General features: G+C 51.0%; 1 protein-coding gene across 1 annotated transcript; it reads left to right on the plus strand.

Annotated features, from left to right (window-relative positions):
- The first annotated feature begins 4,649 nt into the window (after positions 1 to 4,649).
- Positions 4,650 to 20,623, plus strand: ADA (adenosine deaminase). Its single transcript, XM_009326834.1, has 11 exons — positions 4,650 to 4,793; positions 6,109 to 6,170; positions 9,477 to 9,599; positions 9,750 to 9,893; positions 10,733 to 10,848; positions 13,007 to 13,131; positions 15,650 to 15,721; positions 16,002 to 16,103; positions 16,851 to 16,918; positions 17,419 to 17,548; positions 18,825 to 20,623. The coding sequence occupies exons 1-11, from the start codon at positions 4,650 to 4,652 to the stop codon at positions 18,924 to 18,926; spliced, it is 1,188 nt and encodes a 395-aa protein (XP_009325109.1). The 3' UTR covers positions 18,927 to 20,623.
- The last annotated feature ends 379 nt before the right edge of the window (positions 20,624 to 21,002 follow it).

The raw sequence follows: 21,002 nt of genomic DNA on the forward strand, positions 1-21,002 counted from the left end.
AGCCGTGCAGGGTTTGACTGCTAAGATCAGGCTTCTGTTGTCTGGTTGCCGGCAATTACGAGACTGGTTTTCCTGAGTCAGGCAGTCCTTTTCAGTCCTGTGAACCTGCTAAGTCAGGCTTGGGGGGGGGGGGGGGGGGGGGGCGGGGGGGGGGGGGGGGGGGGGGGTTGTGCGGAAATGGGTCTGAAGTCAGTTAATGAGCCCTATTCATTCCCCTGGACCTTCTGCCATTGGAAATGATCAGTTTTGTGTTTTAGAGATGTTTATGGTAACTGGATGAGCTTCGAGCCCCAGCTGAATGTGGAGCCGGGGCTGCCTCCGTGTTTTTTGGGAACTCGCTGACTCCTGGCTACTGCAGTGGATGAACAGGGAGCTGCTGGGGCTGCCAGAGGGCGACTTTGAACCCTGCTTATCGTTGACCATAAAAGAGCAGAAAAGACTGCTGTTCCTTGGACGCCGACCATCATCCTCTTCCCTCTCTGCTCCACAACCAGAGCAGAGACAGTGTCCTCGCTCGCTGCTGGCTCCTCTCCCTGCAGACCAGGCCCGCCCTGGGGGCTTCGGGACACATGGCTCTCTTCTCCTGCGGCTCCTGTGTGCCTTGAGCAGCATTGCGGGGAGCTGGATGGGAATGGGGGCTTCTGGGGTCAGGCCCGCACCCTCCCAGCAGCTGGTGTAGCTCTGCTGCTGGATGCTTGTTTCCAAAATGAGCTCAGATCGCGTTGGGCAGGTGTTCCCGCAAGCCCTCCCGGGGCACACTGTGTGTGTCACAGCATTTCGGAGCCTGTCCCTCTCCAAAGGCAGGCAGTTGTCTCCGACATGTCCTTCGTATCTGGGAATTGGGAGAGATGGCCAGAACTGGCTGTAGCTGCGTGTGTCCCCGTCAGTGGTTAGGAGAGCACCTGGTGACCAAATCCAGATGACACCGAAGGTGTCTACTCTGCTGCAGAGCGCTGGTTGTACCCAGGCAGGTTTGGGTGGGCGTCCTGCCTTGCTCCCTGTAACACTGCAGCCTCCCCCTGCTCGAGACAGACCTGTCCTTCTATGCTGAGCCGATAGTACAGGTATTTGCCTTGGGTGCAAAACTTAAAAAACAAACAAAAAAAATTAAAAAAAAAATTTTAAAAGGTGATCCTTATGGTGGGGAGTGCAAGTGCACGAGGGTGTGCCGAGGATGATGTTTTTCTTCGGCTCATCCACTTCTCACGCACAACCTGACCCCTGACTGGCTTGGCACGGGTCAAAGCCTGGTGCTGCCGAGGCTGCATTGAGCCCAGCCGTACCTTACGCAGCGATGCACATGCTCATTCCTTCAGTAATGCTCTGCAGGCACACTCTCAGATAACCTTCTCGGCTCCATTTGTCAAACGTGCTGGCAGTAAGAGGCTGGCTTGGTGCTGCTCGAAGTGCAAGGACTCCGTTTATTGCTCCAAAGCGTTGCCTCGTTCCAGCCACGTGCGGGTGCGAGGTCTGTGACGGCGCAGGGAGGGACGTGGCCCTGCCACCCCGTGGGAGCTGTCCCTGCAAGAGGGTGACGCAGAGCCACCGTCGCCTATTAACGGCACCAGGAGCCTCGCAGCGAGGTTGGTGGAGGCTGAGTGGTTGGTGCTGGGAGGAATGGTGCTAACAGCGCTCAGCATGGGAGCATCCTCCTCAGTCACCAAAGCCGTGTATCATATGAATGCTCCTCTAGAAAGCACGAATATTTCTTGCAATGGAGCAGCGGGTGGGTCTTGTAGGCTCCCACGTTTCTCTTTTAGCGGCTCAAACCTTAAAGCGTATGGCAGATTCGTCTCCAAAACGCATTTGTGGGTGTCGTCAGGTTTGAGGATAATTCTGTGCCTCTTCCACTTCACATCCCTCTTGATCCACTCTCACCTCTTGCTTCTAAATGAGCATTTGTGGCGAGTTTATGATGAGGATAACTTTGTTCCTGACAGCACGCTTTCATAAAACCGGTATTTGGGGAACACAGTTCATTCTTTTTGCGGTGATTTGCATTTGTCTTATCTCCTGTTGAATTTTGCTCTCTATTAACATTTTCCTGCCACGTGTATCTAACAAATGAAAAGTGGCAGCTCTAATTACTCCGGTTTTCAGTTATTGAGATCAATAGAGTGAACTTTAAATTATCACCTTTTAATGTGCTGATAAATAATCCTGGGCAAAGTCACTGCTAAGGGTTTTAAAACGATGCAACTTTAGCGGCTGCCTGGGTTATCTATTAATATCTGCTGGAAACCATCAAAATAAAAGGTGAGGTTGGTGTTACTTTTACCATGGTGTTAGGGCTGACTTTGTTCATTGTGTATATTTTAAAAAAGACCCTAAAACCACCTGATACAGAAATTCCCTCAAGTGCCTTAGCTTGGATGGTACTTTTTATGCCACCTAATAGGTGAACTGAGCAGTTAACTGCTCTGCCATGGTCCGCTGAGCAAACCCTAGAGTAATAGAGAAATTCTGTTGGGCTGACTGTAGCTGAGAATACTTCGAATGTTTGGTTAACTTTTTCCTCTTAATGTCACTAAATTGAAAATAATAAGACTTGATCTTTGAACGGAACACACTTGTTTGCAGTACCTCATTTTGTGTTTGAATTTATTTTTGAAGTGTATGAAGTTTCAAAGAAAACACTACAATATTTTCAGAAGAGAAAAGTCAAGCCAGAACCCTTAAAACTTCTCCTTTTTTAAAATCTGAACCAACTTGCTGATATCTGCACTAACAAGTCACGTGCCATGATTGAGCTAAAACTTTTTTTGCACAAAAATGGAAAGTGCTCAGTTTGCTCTGACAGCCTTGCTGGGGGTTGTCTGTCCTGAGGGCACACAATTTATGGCCAGTTATGTCTTTTGAACTCGTCCCTCTGGCTTTTGACAACTCTTTAGTAAAACTCGGAGATTTCATTGACTTGCCCTACGGTTTTTGATGCACTGGCTGGCGGTCAGTGAACTTGCTCTCAGCTGCAGCGCTGTGGAGGTGCAGAAGAAGGGCTGATGGGTGGCTATACTGTGCTGAGCCCCCTCCAAAGGTGGTCCTGAGGGTCCTCGCTGCATCTAGGGGAAGAGCAGTGCTCCTGCCCTGGGAAAGCGTTTGAGAGCTCTGCTCCTTTCTCGTTCTTCATCAGAACAGACGTTACCACATCCAGGTTTGCTGTGAGAAAGGAAGGCATCGCTGGTCCTGGCACGGCTGAAGGCTCCAGTGCTGGTGCAGCCCGTGGTGCCATTGGGGTCCTGGGCCAAGTGTTGAGATCCTTATTAAATCTGTGCGCGCAGGCTTCCTCTCCAAATAAACCGGAGGGCTTGGGGTGGGAGACCACGTGTGCGTGGACCTCTGTGTGCCGAGGAGCAGAGCCCTGGAAGAGGTGCTGGGCTCCTGCCTTCACCTTATTTCTGCTTGCTCAGGCATCGCCTCCTGGAGTCACAGTTCGGAGAAAACTTTCATCTTTATCTGGGTACTTTCCTTGACTTAAAGCAAGGTCATGTCACCCACTTGTATCTGGAAAAGTCTTGTGCTTTGTTTACCCAAAACAAACACGCGGGAAGAGAGCTGCAGTGTAATCTGCAGCGAGCAGCCTCCCGCAGACCTGGAAACCTGCGGGGTTTGCGAGCAAGGCGCCTGGGGGAGCTGAGCTGCTCGGTTGTGCCTCTGCTGATTGCATCCTTATCTAGGGCCGGCTCTTGGTGGAGACCCTTGTAGGCACACCTTTACTTCTTCACTTGATTATCCTCTGGTAATCTAAATAGCATAGATTAGTTCTCAGCTGCAGAAAACAACCCCCCGAGCACTGACCTTGAGGTCAACCCCACAACTTTTTGGGTTGAGCAGCATTGCACAAGTGTTTCTTAGCACTTAGTTTAGGTCCCTCCAGACCCAAAGAAATGCATTGCAGGGGAGGAAGAGCCTGTTGCTGGTGTTGGAGAGGAACCTTGCTGCTTTATGTGCATCTCGCCTGCAGTAGTGGCAGAAGGAGGTGGCTTGCATGGATGAAGGACGCCACTGAATTTGCTTTCACATTGATGGAAGTGTCATGTCGGGATGCACCCAAGCATTTTCTGGTCTGAGTCTGCTTCAGCTCCTCAGTCTGCTGAGGGGTGCTCAAAATTGCTTGAGAAACGTTTGGAGTGAGAAGACCTCGCTAGGTTTGGGTTCTTTGGTTTTTATATCAAGCATGAGCAAGTTTCAAGCTTGTAACTCCATCAGAAGGTCACAAGGGCTGTTGAAAACCTCAGGGAATGGAGCTTGCATGGTTTTGAAATAGGAATCGCAGCTCAAGAGTGGAAAACGTGCCAGGCATCCACATCTGGCGATGCAGATCATGTCCGTAGTCTGTTACTTTATCTGCTGCTTCTCAGGACATTTAGTCCTCATAAGCAGGATTCCATAACTCGAGGTGGGGGGAAAGATCAGGTTTTGCCCTTTTAAAAACTTCATCCCCGTAGATTCAGATCGTGTCTTAAGGGTAGGAGAAGTGACAGGGATATCTTTTTACAACCTGCCAGCAGTGGTGTCTGTGGCGATATACGTGACCCCTGGGCCAGCTGATTGCAACGGTGCAGGCTCAGTAGCTCAAGCTGCCCTGAGCCTGGCACCTGCATTTCGCATCCCACCAGTGCACATTTCAGTGGTAGCTTCATGGCCGTCCTATGCAGGTGGCCCGAACCCGCGCCCTGGCCCACTTCAGCAATGACGGCCTTTTGCAGCAAGAAGCGGTCAATGAAAACCCTGACCGCGAGTCAGAAGACGGGTGTCTCTACCTGCGTGGCAGACACCTCGGGCTGCGGGAGGAGGTGGGGGTGGGAGCGAGCTCGTGGGCGTCGGCGCTCGTCCCAGCGATGGGCATTGCCAGCCCTGCACCGGGGGCTGGGCCAGCGGCATTGAGCTCGCATCAGCTGCTCGTGGGTGCGGGTGCTTCAGAGGAGAACGAAAGGGTCTTGAGGCGGACAGTTATGCATTGCCCTGCTTGTAGGGACCGCTTACTCATTTTTCTTCCAGCTCCTCATAGTTATTGTTTGATACGTACCCTGACGCCGGAGGGTTGGTGGGTTTTAATTAGTAAGCCTGGGCGGTTTAGTTATCTATGCAAATATCCAGCCCTCTTCTGAATCCTACTCAATTCTTACCCTCAGCATCCTGCAGCAATCATCTACGCAGGAAAATTTGGACAATGTTATAACTAACAAGAACTTTGTGTATTTGCTGCTCTACAGTTTCATTAAAAAAATAAAATTAAATTAAATATGTATTTTGTAGGCTATTCCGTTGCTTAAAAGAAAACAGTTCTGGAAATATGAAGATCTAGCTGAAACATTTTACAGCTAATATTTTCCTTCCCAGTTTGACTTCCAAATTACATTTGTCATGTTCCTCCAAAAGCCCCAGCTGCCTAACGGAAAAAACTTGCTTTTGCTTTTCTGGGGCTCTTTCTCCAAAATTCATTGTTTCAGCAATAATCAGGAAACAGGGTTTCAGAGTGAAGTGATCTAAGTTACTGTCCCATTTTTAATGAGCCAAACTTTAAGTGTTTTATTTTGAAACCGGCTTGTTAGCTCTACAGGGCAACTCTTGTTTTTATTTTTCACAGCACCTTGTACGATGGGACTGACTCCATGTGTAGGATTAGAAAGCCTGTATGCTCTGATAATACCAAGTAATTAACAACATATCAGGAGCTGATTCTTGGAAGTGAAGTCAAAGGTCTTGCAAATTAATTGATGCTTGGGTGTCTGTGATTCAAGAAGGAGCCAGCTGGAAAGCGCAGGTGCTTAGGCTTTGGTTTTTTTCATTCTTCCCAAACTCCAAACCGTGCAAGCTAAATAAGGATAGGGCAGTTCCTGAAGATTACTGGAAACAGAATAAATTTCTAAAGATCCATTAAGCGTGTGAGCTGCAGCAGCAATAAGAAAATATTTAGACAAACAATACTTAGATATTGAAAAATAAACTTTATAATGATGGTGTTTTAAAAATGTTTTTGTGCTTTCTTGTCATGACTTTGTCCCCGTATTGGCTGCATTTATACCTGTGTTAGCACCAGCTGCTTATCTCTAAACTTTTGCTGGAGCTCCAGGAGTACCTCGCTGATTTCTCTTTATCTTATTGCAGGTCGAACTTCATGTCCACCTGGATGGAGCCATTAGACCAGAAACAATCTTGCACTTTGGCAGGTGAGTTGCGGGGGGAAGAAAGCTCTGGGAGCTGCAAGTCCAAAAGCATCAGTCCCTACTCCCATGCCTTCTGCTTGTCCAGTTCTCCAACAGAAGAGCTTGTGCTGGCAGGCTGGGAAAGCTCTCTCCCTTGCTGTGGAGGCAGCAAACCTGGCTGGTGCTGGTCTCATCTCTGCACAGACGGGTCCTCTGGCTGCACGGTGCGAGGATATTGAGCACATCCCAAAAGGCGATGTTGCAGCGGGGCTGCGCTGGTAGCAGGAGCGTGAGCGAGGTGGTCATCGGTCCCGTGAGCCAGGCAAGCTAAGAGGAGCCACTGGGGGAAAAGTACAGAAGATGTCTCATAAACAGAGCTGTCTGCCTTTGAAGTGTACCTGGGAAATGGCAGAATCAGTGTATTCTTGTTTCTTTTTCCACGTTCCTAATTGCAAAAGCAAGTTAAATGAAAGCAGGCTGGGAGCGTCTTCTCGGTGGTGGTGCCGCACCACAGTCTTGGGAGGAAAAACCAGCTTGGGTGCGCCTCCCTGCCCTGCTGCTGCGTGCCTTTGAACCCCAGGCTGTCTGCCTGGTGCTAGCAGTCAAGGAGTCGTGCTCGTGTGAGGGTGACCTGGGAAAGCACTTGGCAGTGACTTAGAGAGGTTGTTTCCTTGACAGAGCCCACGTGCATCTTCTTGCTTCAGCGTAGCTTGTGTGGGAAGCACCAGGGTGAATGATTAACTGGTGCAAGGACCTGGCTCCATGGTTGTAAGCAAAATAAACTTAAGACTTCTTCCAGCTGTCACTACTCAAAAAGCTAATGGAGACTAGCAGATAGCCTCAGATCGAGAAAGTGGCAAGCTTAAAGATTTCAGGAAACAGCTCTTAGGCACAACTCTGGTACTTTGGGGAGGAAATCGGTTCTGAGGAGGGTGGGAAGTGGTTCTGGCACCCTGTGAGCCCAGCAGACTCCAAGGCAATGCGATCCTAGGGGGAAATAATCTCTCTACAGCTTTTTCTGCAGGGAGTGGCCATACATTTTGCAGTGCAGTCAGAGTAAAGAAGGTGGATCAGAGATGTCCATCTCATTTGTTGCAGGACATTGGCGTGGCGAGCTGAGTCAGAGTTCCTGCTGGCTCTGCCCGTGCCGCTGGTGGGCTTGCAGGCCTGGAATACAAGTCCCGATGGACAGGAGAATTGGTGCTGACTCCCTGGGGCTCTGCTGGGTCTCTGCTGCCAGCAAAGGACAAATGTTGGTGTAGTCCCCCAGGAGGGTTGTAGGAGCCCTGAAGCCCAGGAGACACCAGTCATCTGAGGATCCGTGCTTCTCTCTTGCTTAGGGCAGAAACCTTCTTTGCCCGAGTGTGTGCCGAGTTCCCTCTTATTTTTAAACAGCCCTGGCATCCCCCGGAGCTGCCAGCCCTCGGGTGGAGCAAGGCTCTGCTATTCATGGGCTCCAGAACTAACGCTCACACAAATGTAAAAGCAATGGAGCAGTATAGGAGACTGTAGGGGACTGCCTTAATAACCTCACCCTGGACACAGAAAGCTGCTTGTGGTCTATTTTTAAAGGTAAAGACCTGGAAATAAATTTACCAGGTGGTGGCTGACCACGTACAAATAACCTGAAGCTGCTGGGATGCACAAGCCCCCTTGGGCAGTGGCTGAACTCTGACGTTTTTAGCAGCTTTGGCTCCAATTCTGCAAGGTCTGGGTCAGGCTTTGCATCCCCCCTGCCTAGCCAAAGGGTTTAGAGCCATGGCAGACCCCTCATGGGACTGGGTGTCCCCAGGAGAGGTGCCCTCTCTGTGGTGGGACGGTGTGCGTGGTGCTGCCCGTGGCTGGAGGTAGCTCTGGGCAGGACGCCGAGGTGCTGGCAGGCACGAGCACGTTCCCCTGGGGCAGCTTTGCTGTGGGAAGGCTCCCAGCTACCAGGTGGGTTGGATGGGGCGGCAGCAGCTCCCAAAGCCATGGTGGCAAGATCCACCAGACCCCCTCAGTCGGAGGCCTGGCTCCAGCGTCTCTGCTTTGTGGATCATCCCAAAGTGCTGTCGCCGCTGGCTGTGTGGAGGCAATCCTTCAGGAAGCACGCGAAAGAGGTCAGGGAAATGGCTTTGCTGTAGGAAACTTTCCCTGGGCAGGTGGAAGAAGACCACGGGCCAGTTCTTGGAGCAGAGACCGATGTGTCAGTGCCATGGAAAGGGCAAGGAGGGGAGGAAAACAGATGCCTTGGCAGTGATGAACGTCCCCTGCTCGAATGCCAGCAACTTAATCTTTGCAGACTGCATGTGAAGGCTGAGCGTGGGGCTGGTTTCCTTCCTGCCTGGGCAGGGAATGAGCAATGTGCCCTGGGCCCAGGAGCGGGGTCCTTTGGGCTGCTTCCCTGCGGATTGCTCATCGGGACGGCTGCTGGCATCGGGACGCTAAAGCTGTCTGTGGTGTTTTGTCGCTATTAGCAGAGAGATCCATCAGTTGGCTGTAATTCATTGTGGCAGGAAGGAGGATTAAAAACAAATGTCTAGTTATTATTCCTAATTCAGGTTGGCATTCGTGGGCAGAGTGCCAGCCTGTGAAGTGGGGGTGGCGAAGCCTGCCCGGGAAGCGTGCAGCATCCTTGGCTGGCAGGCCCCTCGAGCCTGGCTGTCACCCCACTGGGGACACCTCCACCCACCCGGGAGTCCAGGTGCTCCAGGGACAAACAGCTTCTTCCCTCTTGGAAGAGTTTAGGTGGGCTTTACCATCTCCATCCCTTTGGTGAGAGTGGTTGTTGGGACTGCCGTTTGCTCCTGCGTGGGAGGTGTCCCTGTCGGAGAAGATGCCACCATGATATTTGGCTTGGGAACCGGCTCGCTCGCAGGAGCTGCCGGCGTTAAGCCCGTGAGCCACGACGCTTCTGCGCCTGTGATTCTCTGCCTGGGAGCCTCTCCACAATTTTTCAAGCCTTTGAGCCTACATAAGTAGAAATTAACTTTTTTAAAGAACTTTGGCAATTCTGCCGCTAGGACTAGGCGGTGCTAAGAAGTAATCCAGAGCCCCTTTAGATGAACTCCTTCTTAAGCTTAAAATGTGCTCTGGCTTTGTTCCTGCCGGGTCAGTCTGGGCTTGTATTTTGATTTGTTTGTGCTTTGCCTGTATTTTGGATTGCCTTCCTCCCCGCTGAGATTCAGGGCTGCATCTGCGAGGAGATTTTGGAAGGACAACGTGTGCTGTATCTTTTCTGTGAAGAAATGGAGGTTGATGCTGCCAGCTCGGGACACAATTGCTGTACGAAATAGACTGATTAAAAATGCGATAGCCTTCCCCTTCAGTAACATGTGGCTTCATTTCCAGGAAAAGAGGGGTTCCTCTCCCTGGCAGCACTGTTGATGATCTCCTGAAGCATGTTAGCTACAAAACACCACTGACACTTACCGAATTTCTAGAGAAGTTTAATCACTATATGCCTGCCATTGCGTAAGTACCCCGCTTTTTGCTTCTTCCCCCTCAACCCTTGGCAGGACCCCTTGGCTAACGTTGTTCGGCCTTGGAGGTCACCTCACCCGTCCCCAGTGTGCCCTGAGGGTGACGAGTCCCCGGTGATGGGTCCCACTGCTGTCCCTGCAGGGGTGACCGTGAGGCGGTGAGGAGGATCGCCTACGAGCTCGTGGAAACGAAAGCAAAAGAAGGTATCATCTACGTGGAGGTCCGGTACAGCCCTCACCTCCTGGCCAACTGCCGCGTGGATCCCATCCCCTGGGGCCAAGCCGAGTGAGTGATCCCGCCGTGCCGGGGAGCTGGCGGGTGGCTGGTCGGGCATGGAGAAGCCAGCGTGTGTTCAAAGTCTGAAGTAACCAAACCTCCTCTCTCCTCCAACGCAGCAAGCGCCGGCACTCTTCCACCTCTCTTCCCCATCGATAGGATTTTTCCTCTTATAATATCTCTGCATGCTGCTATGTTTTAACGTCCCTTGCTTTGGACACCTAATTCTGCATGTGCAGAGCAGCCGTCCTTAAACTTCTGGCTGAAGCCGGTCTCTGTGCGAGGGAAAGCAGCGTTCAGATGTGGATTGCCTGCCTGCAAAATGTGAATTTGAGCTGGCAGAGACGGTGGGCAATGTTGGAGGGGGCTGGCAATCTGATCCCTTCTTTACCTGTCATCCCCACTATGATGTGTGCCTCTGATTAAATCAGTGCTGAGCTCTGTGGCCCCTTGCAAAATGTGCTGTGGTGGGCGTTGTGCCCCCATGCTCGTCCCTGCCCAGCTGCAGGCAGGTGTGTGCCCCTAATGAGACGCTCTGGCAAAGAGCAGGTTCCTCTGCTCAGGCAGGATTGGCATCCAGTTCCCCGAGGCTTTTCTAAATCTTACTATCATATTTGCATGCTTTTGTGCCCATCATCTTGTAAATCTGGGCATGGCATGGGTTTAAAAGGTGCTCTTCAGCTCTGGGCAGTCTCATCGGGCTCCTCTGGATGTTAAGGCGAGCGGGACCCCGGACAGCCTGGGTTTTGCGTGGGGTGTCCCGTGGGGATGCTGGGCTGGACCTGCGGCTCCTGCCTGCTTCCCTGGCGGGTCGCCGGCCTCTCGCTGACAGCTTTTCTTTTCTGCAGGGGAGACCTCACTCCAGATGAAGTCGTTAACCTCGTAAATCAGGGACTACAGGATGGAGAAAGGGATTTCCGCATCAAAGCCAGGTCTATTCTATGCTGCATGCGCCATATGCCAAGTAATGTATTGCAGCTCCCCTGCTGCTCTGCTCCCCTTCCCTGACGCGTGGCGGGGTGTGACGTCCCCTGGGTTCAGGTCCCCACAGAAATGTGGGGAAAGCCCCGGTCCCGTAGCCCTGGGTCCGATGCGGGACCAGACAGTGCTGAGAAGGAGGTTTTTTTCTTGGTGGGGGTCCTCTGCTCCCTTTACTATGGGGAAAGGGTCAGCTGGATGTGAGAGTGGGGGGCTCTGGGTACAGCCAGTATCTGAAAGGTCTTGCTAGAGAGACAAAGCGGGCTCTTCTGTCCTCTCCTGGGGGAGGTGCGATTTCTGCTCATACCTCGCTCCCTGCCCAAAGGCTGGAGCTCTCCTTGGGCCATTGCCACAGTGAGCAGTTGCGTCTGCCACAACCGTCTGGTGGGTCCGAGAGCGAACGGTCACGGGAGGACCAGGCGTGAGATCTCACACATTCCCTGCTCGTGGGGGGAGCAGCGTACTCCTTCACTAGCCTGGACCATGGGCCAGCCAGAGAATCTGGTTTAAGCTGAAAACACAAGTAAAATATACTTAAGACACATATATAAAATATTTTTTATAAAATCAGCAGCTCTGAACTTCGTCGGTAACGGGTGCTGTGACCCAGAATAGGAAGAAAACCCGGCCTCCAGTGGTTCGTTGGGCTGCTGAGTTCTGTGAGCATCTTCCTCTAGGTAAAGATGCAGTCAGAGCGAGGTTGTATGACAGTAGCTGTTCTATGTGAAGACTTTGTTATGAATATCTTCATATCTCACAACAATTTTATGTAGGCTTAGTAGGGTAGATGGTGGAAAGATTTTTGCTAATGAGTATACGGTTAATTTGTGTCTAGAAATGTAAAAAATTATATTCTTGGAAACTGGGAGATTTGAGAGTGTTTTTTTTTTTTTTTTCCTGCCTGCACAATCAACCCCAAACAGTACTTGGAAAACTTGACCCTTAAATTTCTGGTTTCTAGGAAGAAAACTTCTTTCTTTGTAGAAACTGGAAAGCTGTAAGGCAGTGTCACACTACAGTCCCTGCCAACACACAAGAGGTAAAGGCAGAAGGTGGCGGGAGCACCCGAGGGCATACGCAGCGTGCGCTTGCACAGCAGGAGGGATTGCTCGTGCAAACAACTGAGTTGGCATTCTCATGCCTGCCAGGGCACCAACTCTTACTTGTTAATACAACAATGGCTCTAACCCAGTGAGTTGGAAACGGATGAAAAAAGAAGATGAAATTGCACACATTTTCTTATGTGTTTGTATGATTTTGGGATTGTGTGTACACAGCAGGTGCATGTTAATTATTAACATCACCGTTTATCTCTGTTTCTTGGCCTTTTTGCTAAGGCCAAAGTGCTAAATGAGTTGGTAGATGCATGTCCTTTCTCAGAGGTTATCCTTTATCCTGATTAGAGATAGCTCTGAAGTAGTCGTTGGCCGCTCGTTACTCTCTTATCTTCTTGGCATCAGTGAGAAAAACTCTGCGAGTGTTAAAGGTCAGCCTTCCAGGAGGCTGACCAGCTCCTTCCCACCAGGAGTAGCATCCTTCATCTTGTCTGGGGGAGTCAAGGATACTCTGCAACAGGAAGGGCTGACTGTTGTACAGTCAGAGATCCCCCCAGAGATCCCTCCCAGCCCAAACTCCTCTGTGACACAACACGTCTGACGGGCCGGTTCTTCCCTTTCTGCCCCCTTGCCCAGCCTGGGACGGGGTGAAAGCTCAGGAGCGAGTTGAGGGATTTCTCCCGCATACCACGTTACAGCACCTGGGCTGTGCAGTTCGGCTTACCTTGGGCCAACTGCAGAGTCCCCACCGTGTTTGGAGGTTTTTTTCTGTTTTCTATTTTCTTTTTCTTTTTTTTCCCCTGCCGAAAGTGAGCAGAAAAACATGATGGGAGCAGCTTTATAGCTGGTAAATGCATTTGATTTCCCTTTGATTGACGATGGACTAATCAGTTGGCAGCTTTTATTTGCCTGAAGACGGCAGACCTTTCTAGGAGTTTGTTAGCTTTCTTTTTGAGCGTCAAATTTTAGGAAAGACAGAAGAAAATAGCTCTAGCCTTCTAGTTATATGACCAGGATTTGTTTAGAAAAATGCTGAAGGTGAGACTCATACCAATGCTTTCTCCTGAACCCTGGCGCTGCCTCTTCCAGGCTGGTCTCCAGAGGTGGTGGAGCTCTGCAAGAAGTATCGAAACAACTCTGTGGTGGCCATCGACCTGGCTGGGGATGAGTCCCTGAAGGTGGAGAATTCCTCCGAGCATAAGAAGGCTTACGAGGTTTGTTTAATAAGCTTCTTAAAAGAAATGATGAGAAAAACATATATTGAGGGGGACATGCATGAGGGGACACGCAGTATATTATTCAGACTGCAAACAGCTGGGACAGCTTAAAAATTCGTTGCAGCTATTAAAAACGTTTTGTTAAATAGCAAAAGTATTTGTTTATATTTCCTAAATGATTAATGGCAGGCATCATTGCTTAAACATGGCCTTAGGGCTGAAGCTCGGCACGCTACCCCGTAGCACTGAGTGCAACGCGAGTAACATGGAGCCCATGTTTCCCCTGGCAGCACCCCGCTGCTGTCGGCTGGGGTCTGCTCCTGGGGCTCGGTGAAACCATGGCTGAAGGTGGAAGAGACTGGCCTTTCCAGTCTGGCAGAAATACCTGAGGAGCAGAGAAGAAGCTGCACGTTTGGAGTGCTTTTATCTGATCATCTCAAATGCAAACACTGGAATGGCTTCAGGAGCCTGATCGGAGGCTCTCACTAGACCTCAGCGCTTTGCAGCGGCTCAAAGGGGAAGCTTTGCTCCTCGCTCCTCTTTGGTGGTGGGAGTTTGGGGTTGTTGGTCCCCTGCATCAGCGGGAGAGGAGGTTGTGCGCCATCACTACTAAAAAGGACAGTGGTTTGCAAGCAGCACTCAGGGCTGAAATGATGCGGGGCTTTCTCAGGGTTTTTGCCCCTGTCAGCAGGAGCCGATACAAGGTCTGCCTGTGCTGCTGTGCCACGCTGGATGAACTGAGTGGTTATAAACTGGGACGCAGACACAGGGTTTTATTAACCGACGGGCAGGCGTGTCTCAGCCTGCCCTGGTGTGCCAGCAGTACACAGGTCCAGACTCCTCCGTCTGAAGGATGCATCTTGTCGCTGTGCCGGGGGCTCGCTCAAGCTCTGAGATGCTGAAGCAAACCCCGCTCCCGTCTGTTGGCCCCTCTTGGCCTGCGTGGCAGGGAAGTACATCCCCACAAATACTGCTGCTACTCTCTGGGGGGTACGTAATGCATCCAGGGAAATTGGAGAGACTTGTGATGTCCCTTGGGCAGGCACGTTCTGCCTGGGAGCTCTCGGGGCTGCTGGGGGGGAAAGAGCAGATAATGGCGAAAATTCAACTGTGGCTGCTGGCTGCGGAGGAGCACCGGGAAGTGTAGAGCCAAGGATCCTAGGACCACCATGTCCAAGGAAGCGGGGATCCTTGGAGGAGAAGCCAAGGGAAGCACCATGTGTCCTCGGACAAATGGGCTGAAAAAGGGATTAAAGCACTGCAGGGAAGATATGCCCATGGATAGACGTTAGACACGAGCTCCCTCCTGGATGGAGGGGCTCAAGCTTCGGCAGCCAGGAGCATTGGTGGGGGAAGGGTCCTGGTGCATGTGCTCTTCCTGACCCCTCTGCTTGTATCCCTGGCTCCTCTTGGGATAGTTAGAGATGCCTGTCTTGGGAGGTGGGGGGGTGAGAGTTTCTGGTTTCTCTTCATCCTGTGTAGAAACAAGTGGAAAAAATCTCTGTGCTGGTGTGAGTCTGTCTCTCTTCTTGGTCTGGTACTTCAGCCAGAGGGATTTTATTATTTAAAAAAGTGGCAAAAATTAGCTGTTTGGGAAAAATCAACACTCATTTAAATGTAGGGAGCACAGAGTGCCTTTCAGGTCGATGCACACAGGGCTCTTCTGTAGACGTCCCAGGCAGAGCCTGACCTGACCTTCGCTGGGCCTGGGTGTGCAGCTCATGAGGAGCTGAAAATTAAGTAACTGAAAAAAAAAAAAAAGTCATGAGTGAAAAGCCCTGAAGGGGTGCCCGGGAAGAGCATCTGCTGCGAGATGGGGCTTGCAGCCTGCCCGCCACTGCTGGCTGGGTGGCCCTTCTCCAGCAAGGCAGGAGCCAGGCTTCCCTCGAGGCTGCATGGCTTCCCAAAGCCCAGGTGGTCTGTGGCCGCCCTGGCAAGGGATTTTTTGGCGTGGCCATGGAAAGCATCTTGAAATGCCCCCAAAGCTGCACCCTCAGGGCCCTCCCAGCTGGGCTGTCTCCGTCCCCAGCCCCTTACAGGAGGGAGGCACTCGGGGTCTGAGCATCGCTTCATCTCTGCCCTGGGGGCTTTTAAATTCTTCCACCTGGCTGCAGCTTGCCAAAAAGGTAGAAGTTGCAAAGCCAGGAATCGCTGCAAGGTTCATGCAGAAGGGCAAGTGGGTGGAGGAAGGAGAGCTTCGAGCTTGCTGCTGTCTGGAGAGGAGACAGCGGTGAGCTCACTCGGTATTAAAAGATCCTGGAGGAGTCTGGCTGGGCTCCAAGGGAAGGTAACCAGGCTTTCTAAGTTTCTCTGCTTCTGGCATCGCTGAGCTCTTCTCTCTCAGCCTGTGCTACAGCAGAGAGCATGCAACTCTCAGGGTGCAGGGCTCGTGGTTTGGGGGCTCTTCATGCAGAGTCCTGTTGCTTGCTGTGCCCCTGAGAGTGGTGCCAGCCCAGGGGTTTGCTGACCTTGCTGCGGGTGATGGGACAGGAGCATGTCCTCCCTTGCTTTGCAGGAAGCTGAAAGATGCGGGATTCATCGTACTGTCCATGCTGGAGAGGCCGGCCCGCCTGCCATGATCAAGGAGGTACGAGGAGCTCCCAGCTCGGGGCAGATAGAAGGGCAGTGGTGGGAAGTGCCCCTGCATCCCCTGCACTGGGGAGAGAGGAGCCCAAGTCCTCTCCGTATTCATAGCAGAGCAAACATCGGGGACCCGGGCAGAGATCTGGCCCCGACGGCTCAGAGAAGGATCTCCCCGGAGCTGGTTCGGTGGCGCGGGCTGCACCCATGGTGGGGCAGGGATCTCTGGGCAGGCAGGAGTTGAGCTGGTGCTCGGAGGCTTTACGTGGTTTTCCTGTGCTCCCTAGGCAGTTTATCTCCTGAAGGCCGAGCGTATTGGCCATGGCTACCATGTCCTGGAGGACCCTGAGCTCTACAAGGAGCTGTTGAGAACAAAGATGCATTTTGAGGTAAGGATGTGTGGTGGGAGGGTGACAGCCAGGTAGCTGCTGTCTGAGTGGAAAATCAGCCCTTGCTTGGGCTGTGCTACAGCCAGGGACACGACCTGACACCCAAGTGCTGACCGCATGTATGGTGACGTTGCCGTTGAACCTGGACTAAAGCTCCACAGCAAAAATGGTGGTGACGCCTGGCTTTTTGCTGTGATCTTTGCTGTGAGCACAGCAGCTTGCAGGAGGTGTGTACCGGAGAGAAATGGATCCTGTTCTGGCCGAGGATAAATTTTGGGCAGCTTGTTCACTAATTTATATACCTCAAGCCCGCAGGCTTCTCCTCCTGCAAAGCAGGCTGCTGTACTGGAGCCTGTCTGGGTGGAGGGTGGAAGTGCCTGGGAGTTACTGTGCATAGGCAGATTTCCTTGGCTTTTCCCCTGAATGAGTATATCCAACTAATATATGGAATATATATGTATATACTTAATGCCAGTGGTTTCTTAGTTGTGGTTGACACATGGCTGGTGGCTGACTGGCCATGGGAAATATCCCACCGGCTCCTGCTGCCATCACGTGGGCTGTGGGCTCTTCGCATCCATGTCCTGGGACATGCACTGCTCCGTTGGAGCAGCACTGAGGGGTAGCTGTGAACGAAGCTCTAAACCTGTATCGGGCTTTACCAGCGTGCTTAGCTATCTACGTACACAGCTGTGGTTCAGATCTGCGTGGTTGATTCTGGTTTTTGTATTTAACTCCCCCAAACAGGTCTGCCCTTGGTCCAGTTATCTTACTGGAGCATGTCTCCCGGACTTCAGGAAACACCCCGTAGCACAGTAAGACTTCTCAATTATGTGCAGTCTTAAATAACCAGGATTTGGGTTGATTATAGCTGCTTTATTGCTTTACAAAGGTAACGCACATCTAACCGCTCAGGAAAATGTGGTACATCCTCACCCTTTGGCACGGAGGGGCCTGGTGCAGCTGGAGGGGGTGCGGGGGTCCCTCGGGGAGGCTGTCCTGTCCCTCCTGCCCCTGCTCTGAGCTGTGGGGCACAAGATGCTGCACACCGGCCATTAGCCCTAGTTTGTGGGTGAGAGCTGAGGCTGCGGAACCTCTAAGCAAGACACCCTGATGCTCTGCTCCTCTCTCCACTGGAGAAGCAGAGCGGTGCAGAGCGGTGGTGAGACAAGCCGAGCCCTGTGTTTGTGTCCAGCAATGCCAGCTGCAGGGACAGCTGCGAGGTCTTTGCTTTTACTGCATTTTACCCTGAGAAGTGCATGACCAGTGCCATATCCAGTGTTTTACCTACCGGTTCAACCTGGTTTCCTTACAGATTTAGGAAGGATCATGCTAACTACTCTATAAACACGGATGACCCCCTCATCTTTAACTCCAATATTGACAAGGATTACAGCATAGTGAAGGACTACATGGGCTTCACTGAAGAGGAGTTCAAGAGAGTGGTAAGTCGGCCTCAGTTGCATGCTCTGCTGATGTCCTGGTGTAGCCCGGAACAACCCGCTGTTTTTCTTTATAAGCGGAAGAGTTTTTTAATGGAAATCAGAAAATCCTGCACTGGCTTTCTAAGGACGAGGCTGGGGGCGGCTGCTGAGCTGGCTGGAGGGGGATGCGGGGAGCGCTGTGGGGTGGGAAGAGCAGGGGGATCCGAGTGCAGGCTGGGCTCTGCAGGGGCTGCATCACTTGGGCTGACTGCTTTGGGCTTTATGGGTAACAGGTCGGAGTGGAAATTGTCCACTGATGTCCTCACAGCAGGTCTTAGCAGTAAGGAAGGAAGGCGCCTGTTGCTTTTCTTTCTGGATTTGGAATTGCAGGTAGGTTATTTCAAGGCCTGGCCCAGAAATTAGAAAGGTTCGGCAGGTACGAAAGTGCTTGCGGTTTTTGCACGTATAACATGAGTATGCAACAACTGAGCTGGAAACAAAGTGACTGCTGCCTTCGTTTTTGGTGCGCAGAGTCATTTATGTCTCTTGATTACCTGCTTGATTTTCTAATTACTTACCCAAGACAGAAGGACAGGATAACAGTTTGACTAACCTGGTTACCAGGGGGAGCTTTCCTGGTTTGCATTTAGAGTCATGCTCAGCACTTTCACCTACGTGTCTCCCAAGATATTTGCTTGGATTGGGAAGTGCAGGATGCACTTTACAAGAGAGCATCAGTCCTGCTCTCGGCTCTGGCTGGAGGAACAAGTCCCTTTCTCCTACAGACATCACTCTCTGGGTCTAGAAGGGGGAACAAGGACAGCCCTGAGCTCTGGGATCCTGGATCCACAGCTGTTTGGCTGCCAGCTGTCCTCTCCTCCTGCTCTTGCAAAAGCCAGGTTGTTCCTGTGTAATAAAAGAAAGGTCCCTGCACAAGACATACAAGCACGTTAACGTTGCACAGCCAGGCTGTGTTCCAGCAGCGGCGCATCAGGCTGCCACCACTGCTGTGTGGGGAGAGGCTCTTGTCCGAAGGGGAGCTGGGAGTGTAGGAGCGGGTCTAAAGCGCATATCTTAAAAACTCCAAAGTATTTAAAGACTTTTACTTGTGCCTGCCTCGTTCCTCTTGGGACTGTTGCCCTGCAAAATGAGGCTGTGGAAATGAATCTTGGAGTGGAAACTTTACACTCTCCCTCGCCTGCGGCTGCTCAGTGCCAGATGTTGGGATGCGCAGAACCACATGTTCATGTCTGATGTGTCTTAATGCCTCCCTTGTGTTCCCCCTCTGCCTCCCCAGAACATCAACGCAGCTCAGTCCAGCTTCTTACCTGAGAAGGAAAAGCAGGAACTGCTGGACACGCTGTATGACGCTTACGGGATGGTCCCAAACGCATCGTGACCCATCCCTGCGAGCCAGCATGGAGCGGTGGCCCTTCTTCATGCGTGCTTGACTCTCCTCTGTGTTAGCGGGAGCACGGGGAGAAGCTGAGAAGGTGCCTGGAGTCAGTATCAATTACTGGCACCCCTGTGTTAACCCTTACAGTCCTAAGCAGAATCAGGCTATCACATACACCTACCTGTACCCCCACAAACTCTCTCCCAAATGGATATCCAGCTTCCTATCTTGCTATTGTGCAAGCAGACCGAAACTGCCTCCTGGCCCGACTCCCTTCTCCATCCGTACTGCAAATGCGAACAGAAGAACCTCCCCTGCTTTCTTTTTTTTTCCCTCTTCCCCTGCTTTATCTGTCCTGCCCCACTGACCTGCCTAGCCCTTGTCTGCAGTGCAGAAATAACCACCTTTAACTGTGACTGTGGCCTCGGTTAATCTTCGCCTTTCTAGGAAAAAGGTGTGTTAGTGCTGACAGGGAGTGAGCAGGCGCTTCAGAAACAGAGGTTTTATTCCCATCCATGTGGGTAGGAGGGTTTGGCCACAGCTATATTTACCCAGCGTTAGTCTTGTACTAACAAGACTGGAACAAGAACAAGCTGGAAGCTGGTGCTCTTGCCCGTGCACAGGTCTGAAGGGCATTTTAAAAAAAAAACAAAACAAAACAATTTTTGGGTATCCTTTCTTGGATAAGGACTGCCGTGTATCAGGCCTCCCAGCGTCACTGCCGCAGAAGCGCACACCTTGGGCTCAGGCTCCAGCTGTGCTCACAGCTGGCCATGACGATGCTCTCACATGCATAGGAAGTTGGAATATATTTTTACCATTTTGGGCCAAAATCTGCCTTCTGGGACTTTTCCCAGTTTTGTACTCATCCCGGAGAATTCCTGTGAACTGCAATTTGCTCTTCCTTTATCTTTGTTTAGGACTTGGAAAAAAACATGATTGATTGCCTGTTTTAACCCTTCTGCCCTCTTCCTGACTTGATGTAATCTTTAGGCACTATTAAAACTGAATAAGTAAATTAATAAGCTAGGGCCCAATGTCACATGTTGACTCAGGTCCCATCTGAATTGCTTCTCTCACTCAACCACAACGCTGGCTAGAAGTCAGATCTTCAGTTTGGTGGAGAATTTATACAGAAACACTCACCAAAATTGCTTAGGAATTTTGGTGTATTGTAGTATTTTGACTTAATATGCAATAGAGCCGTGCATCCAGAGAGGAGACCGTCATTTTCTTAAGTGAGTATGTGGTGTGCTTTAGCATCCCAGGTGTCTGCCGAGATGCTTACTCCAAAGATACTGTACCAAAAAGTTGCCTTTGACAAGGGGCCGTGGTTACCATTACCACGGACAGTGTGTGAGACTGGTCCGGTCTCAGCCAGCAGCGACCACGTGCTGGGAGTATTTCCATTCTTTCTGGGCTTCCATATTTGTCTTCTGAGTAAAAAAACTCATCTCTGAAGTACATGGTGCATATATACACCTATAAATATTAGCTAGATAGATGGTTATGGGAGAGTGAATTTCTTACTTTTATAAAGCAAATGATAAAGCATCACTTTTAAGAACATGATTGCAGTAAGAACCAGGCTTTTTTTGGGTAATTTTTCTGCAAAAATTGTTTCTGAAGAGGAGTTGCTTGTTTGGATTCTGGACAGTTGATTGTTAATCCTGTTTAATAAAATAACAAATTTATATTAAAAGATAAACCTCTTGCCTTTCTGTTCAAGGGAGACTGTTAGGAACCGTGGTCCGTGGTCCACAACATGAGCCATCGTAGCCCTGCTAGAGCACGAGGGATAATCGGTAGGTGTGATGGGGGCTTTGGCAGCCCGATTCCTGCCTTCTCCTGTTGCCAGGTCGGAGCACTTTGAAAGTTAACACAGGGCAAGCCAGAGGGAAGGTACCCCTGCTCGCTCGCTGGACAGGCAAGTTGGATTTATGGATGCACATTGTTCCAACCTCACATGTCCTTTTCCCTTCAGTAATCAAAGGGACACGTATCTCACCGCTAGAAGTGGCAGCACCGTCACTGTGTACTCTTCACTTTCTCAAGCACATATCAAAAATAGTGTACAAT

Source organism: Pygoscelis adeliae, unplaced genomic scaffold, assembly GCF_000699105.1.
Source record: "Pygoscelis adeliae isolate BGI_AS28 unplaced genomic scaffold, ASM69910v1 Scaffold286, whole genome shotgun sequence".
In the NCBI taxonomy this organism is placed as follows: domain Eukaryota; kingdom Metazoa; phylum Chordata; class Aves; order Sphenisciformes; family Spheniscidae; genus Pygoscelis; species Pygoscelis adeliae.

Bases quoted from the DNA above. Each gene is read 5' to 3' on its own strand.
- ADA (XM_009326834.1), top strand. From the start codon at position 4,650: ATGCAGGTGGCCCGAACCCGCGCCCTGGCCCACTTCAGCAATGACGGC. The intron at 9,894-10,732 runs GTGAGTGATCCC...TCTTTTCTGCAG, and splicing joins ATCCCCTGGGGCCAAGCCGA to GGGAGACCTCACTCCAGATG. The intron at 16,104-16,850 runs GTAAGGATGTGT...TCCCCCAAACAG, and splicing joins GAACAAAGATGCATTTTGAG to GTCTGCCCTTGGTCCAGTTA.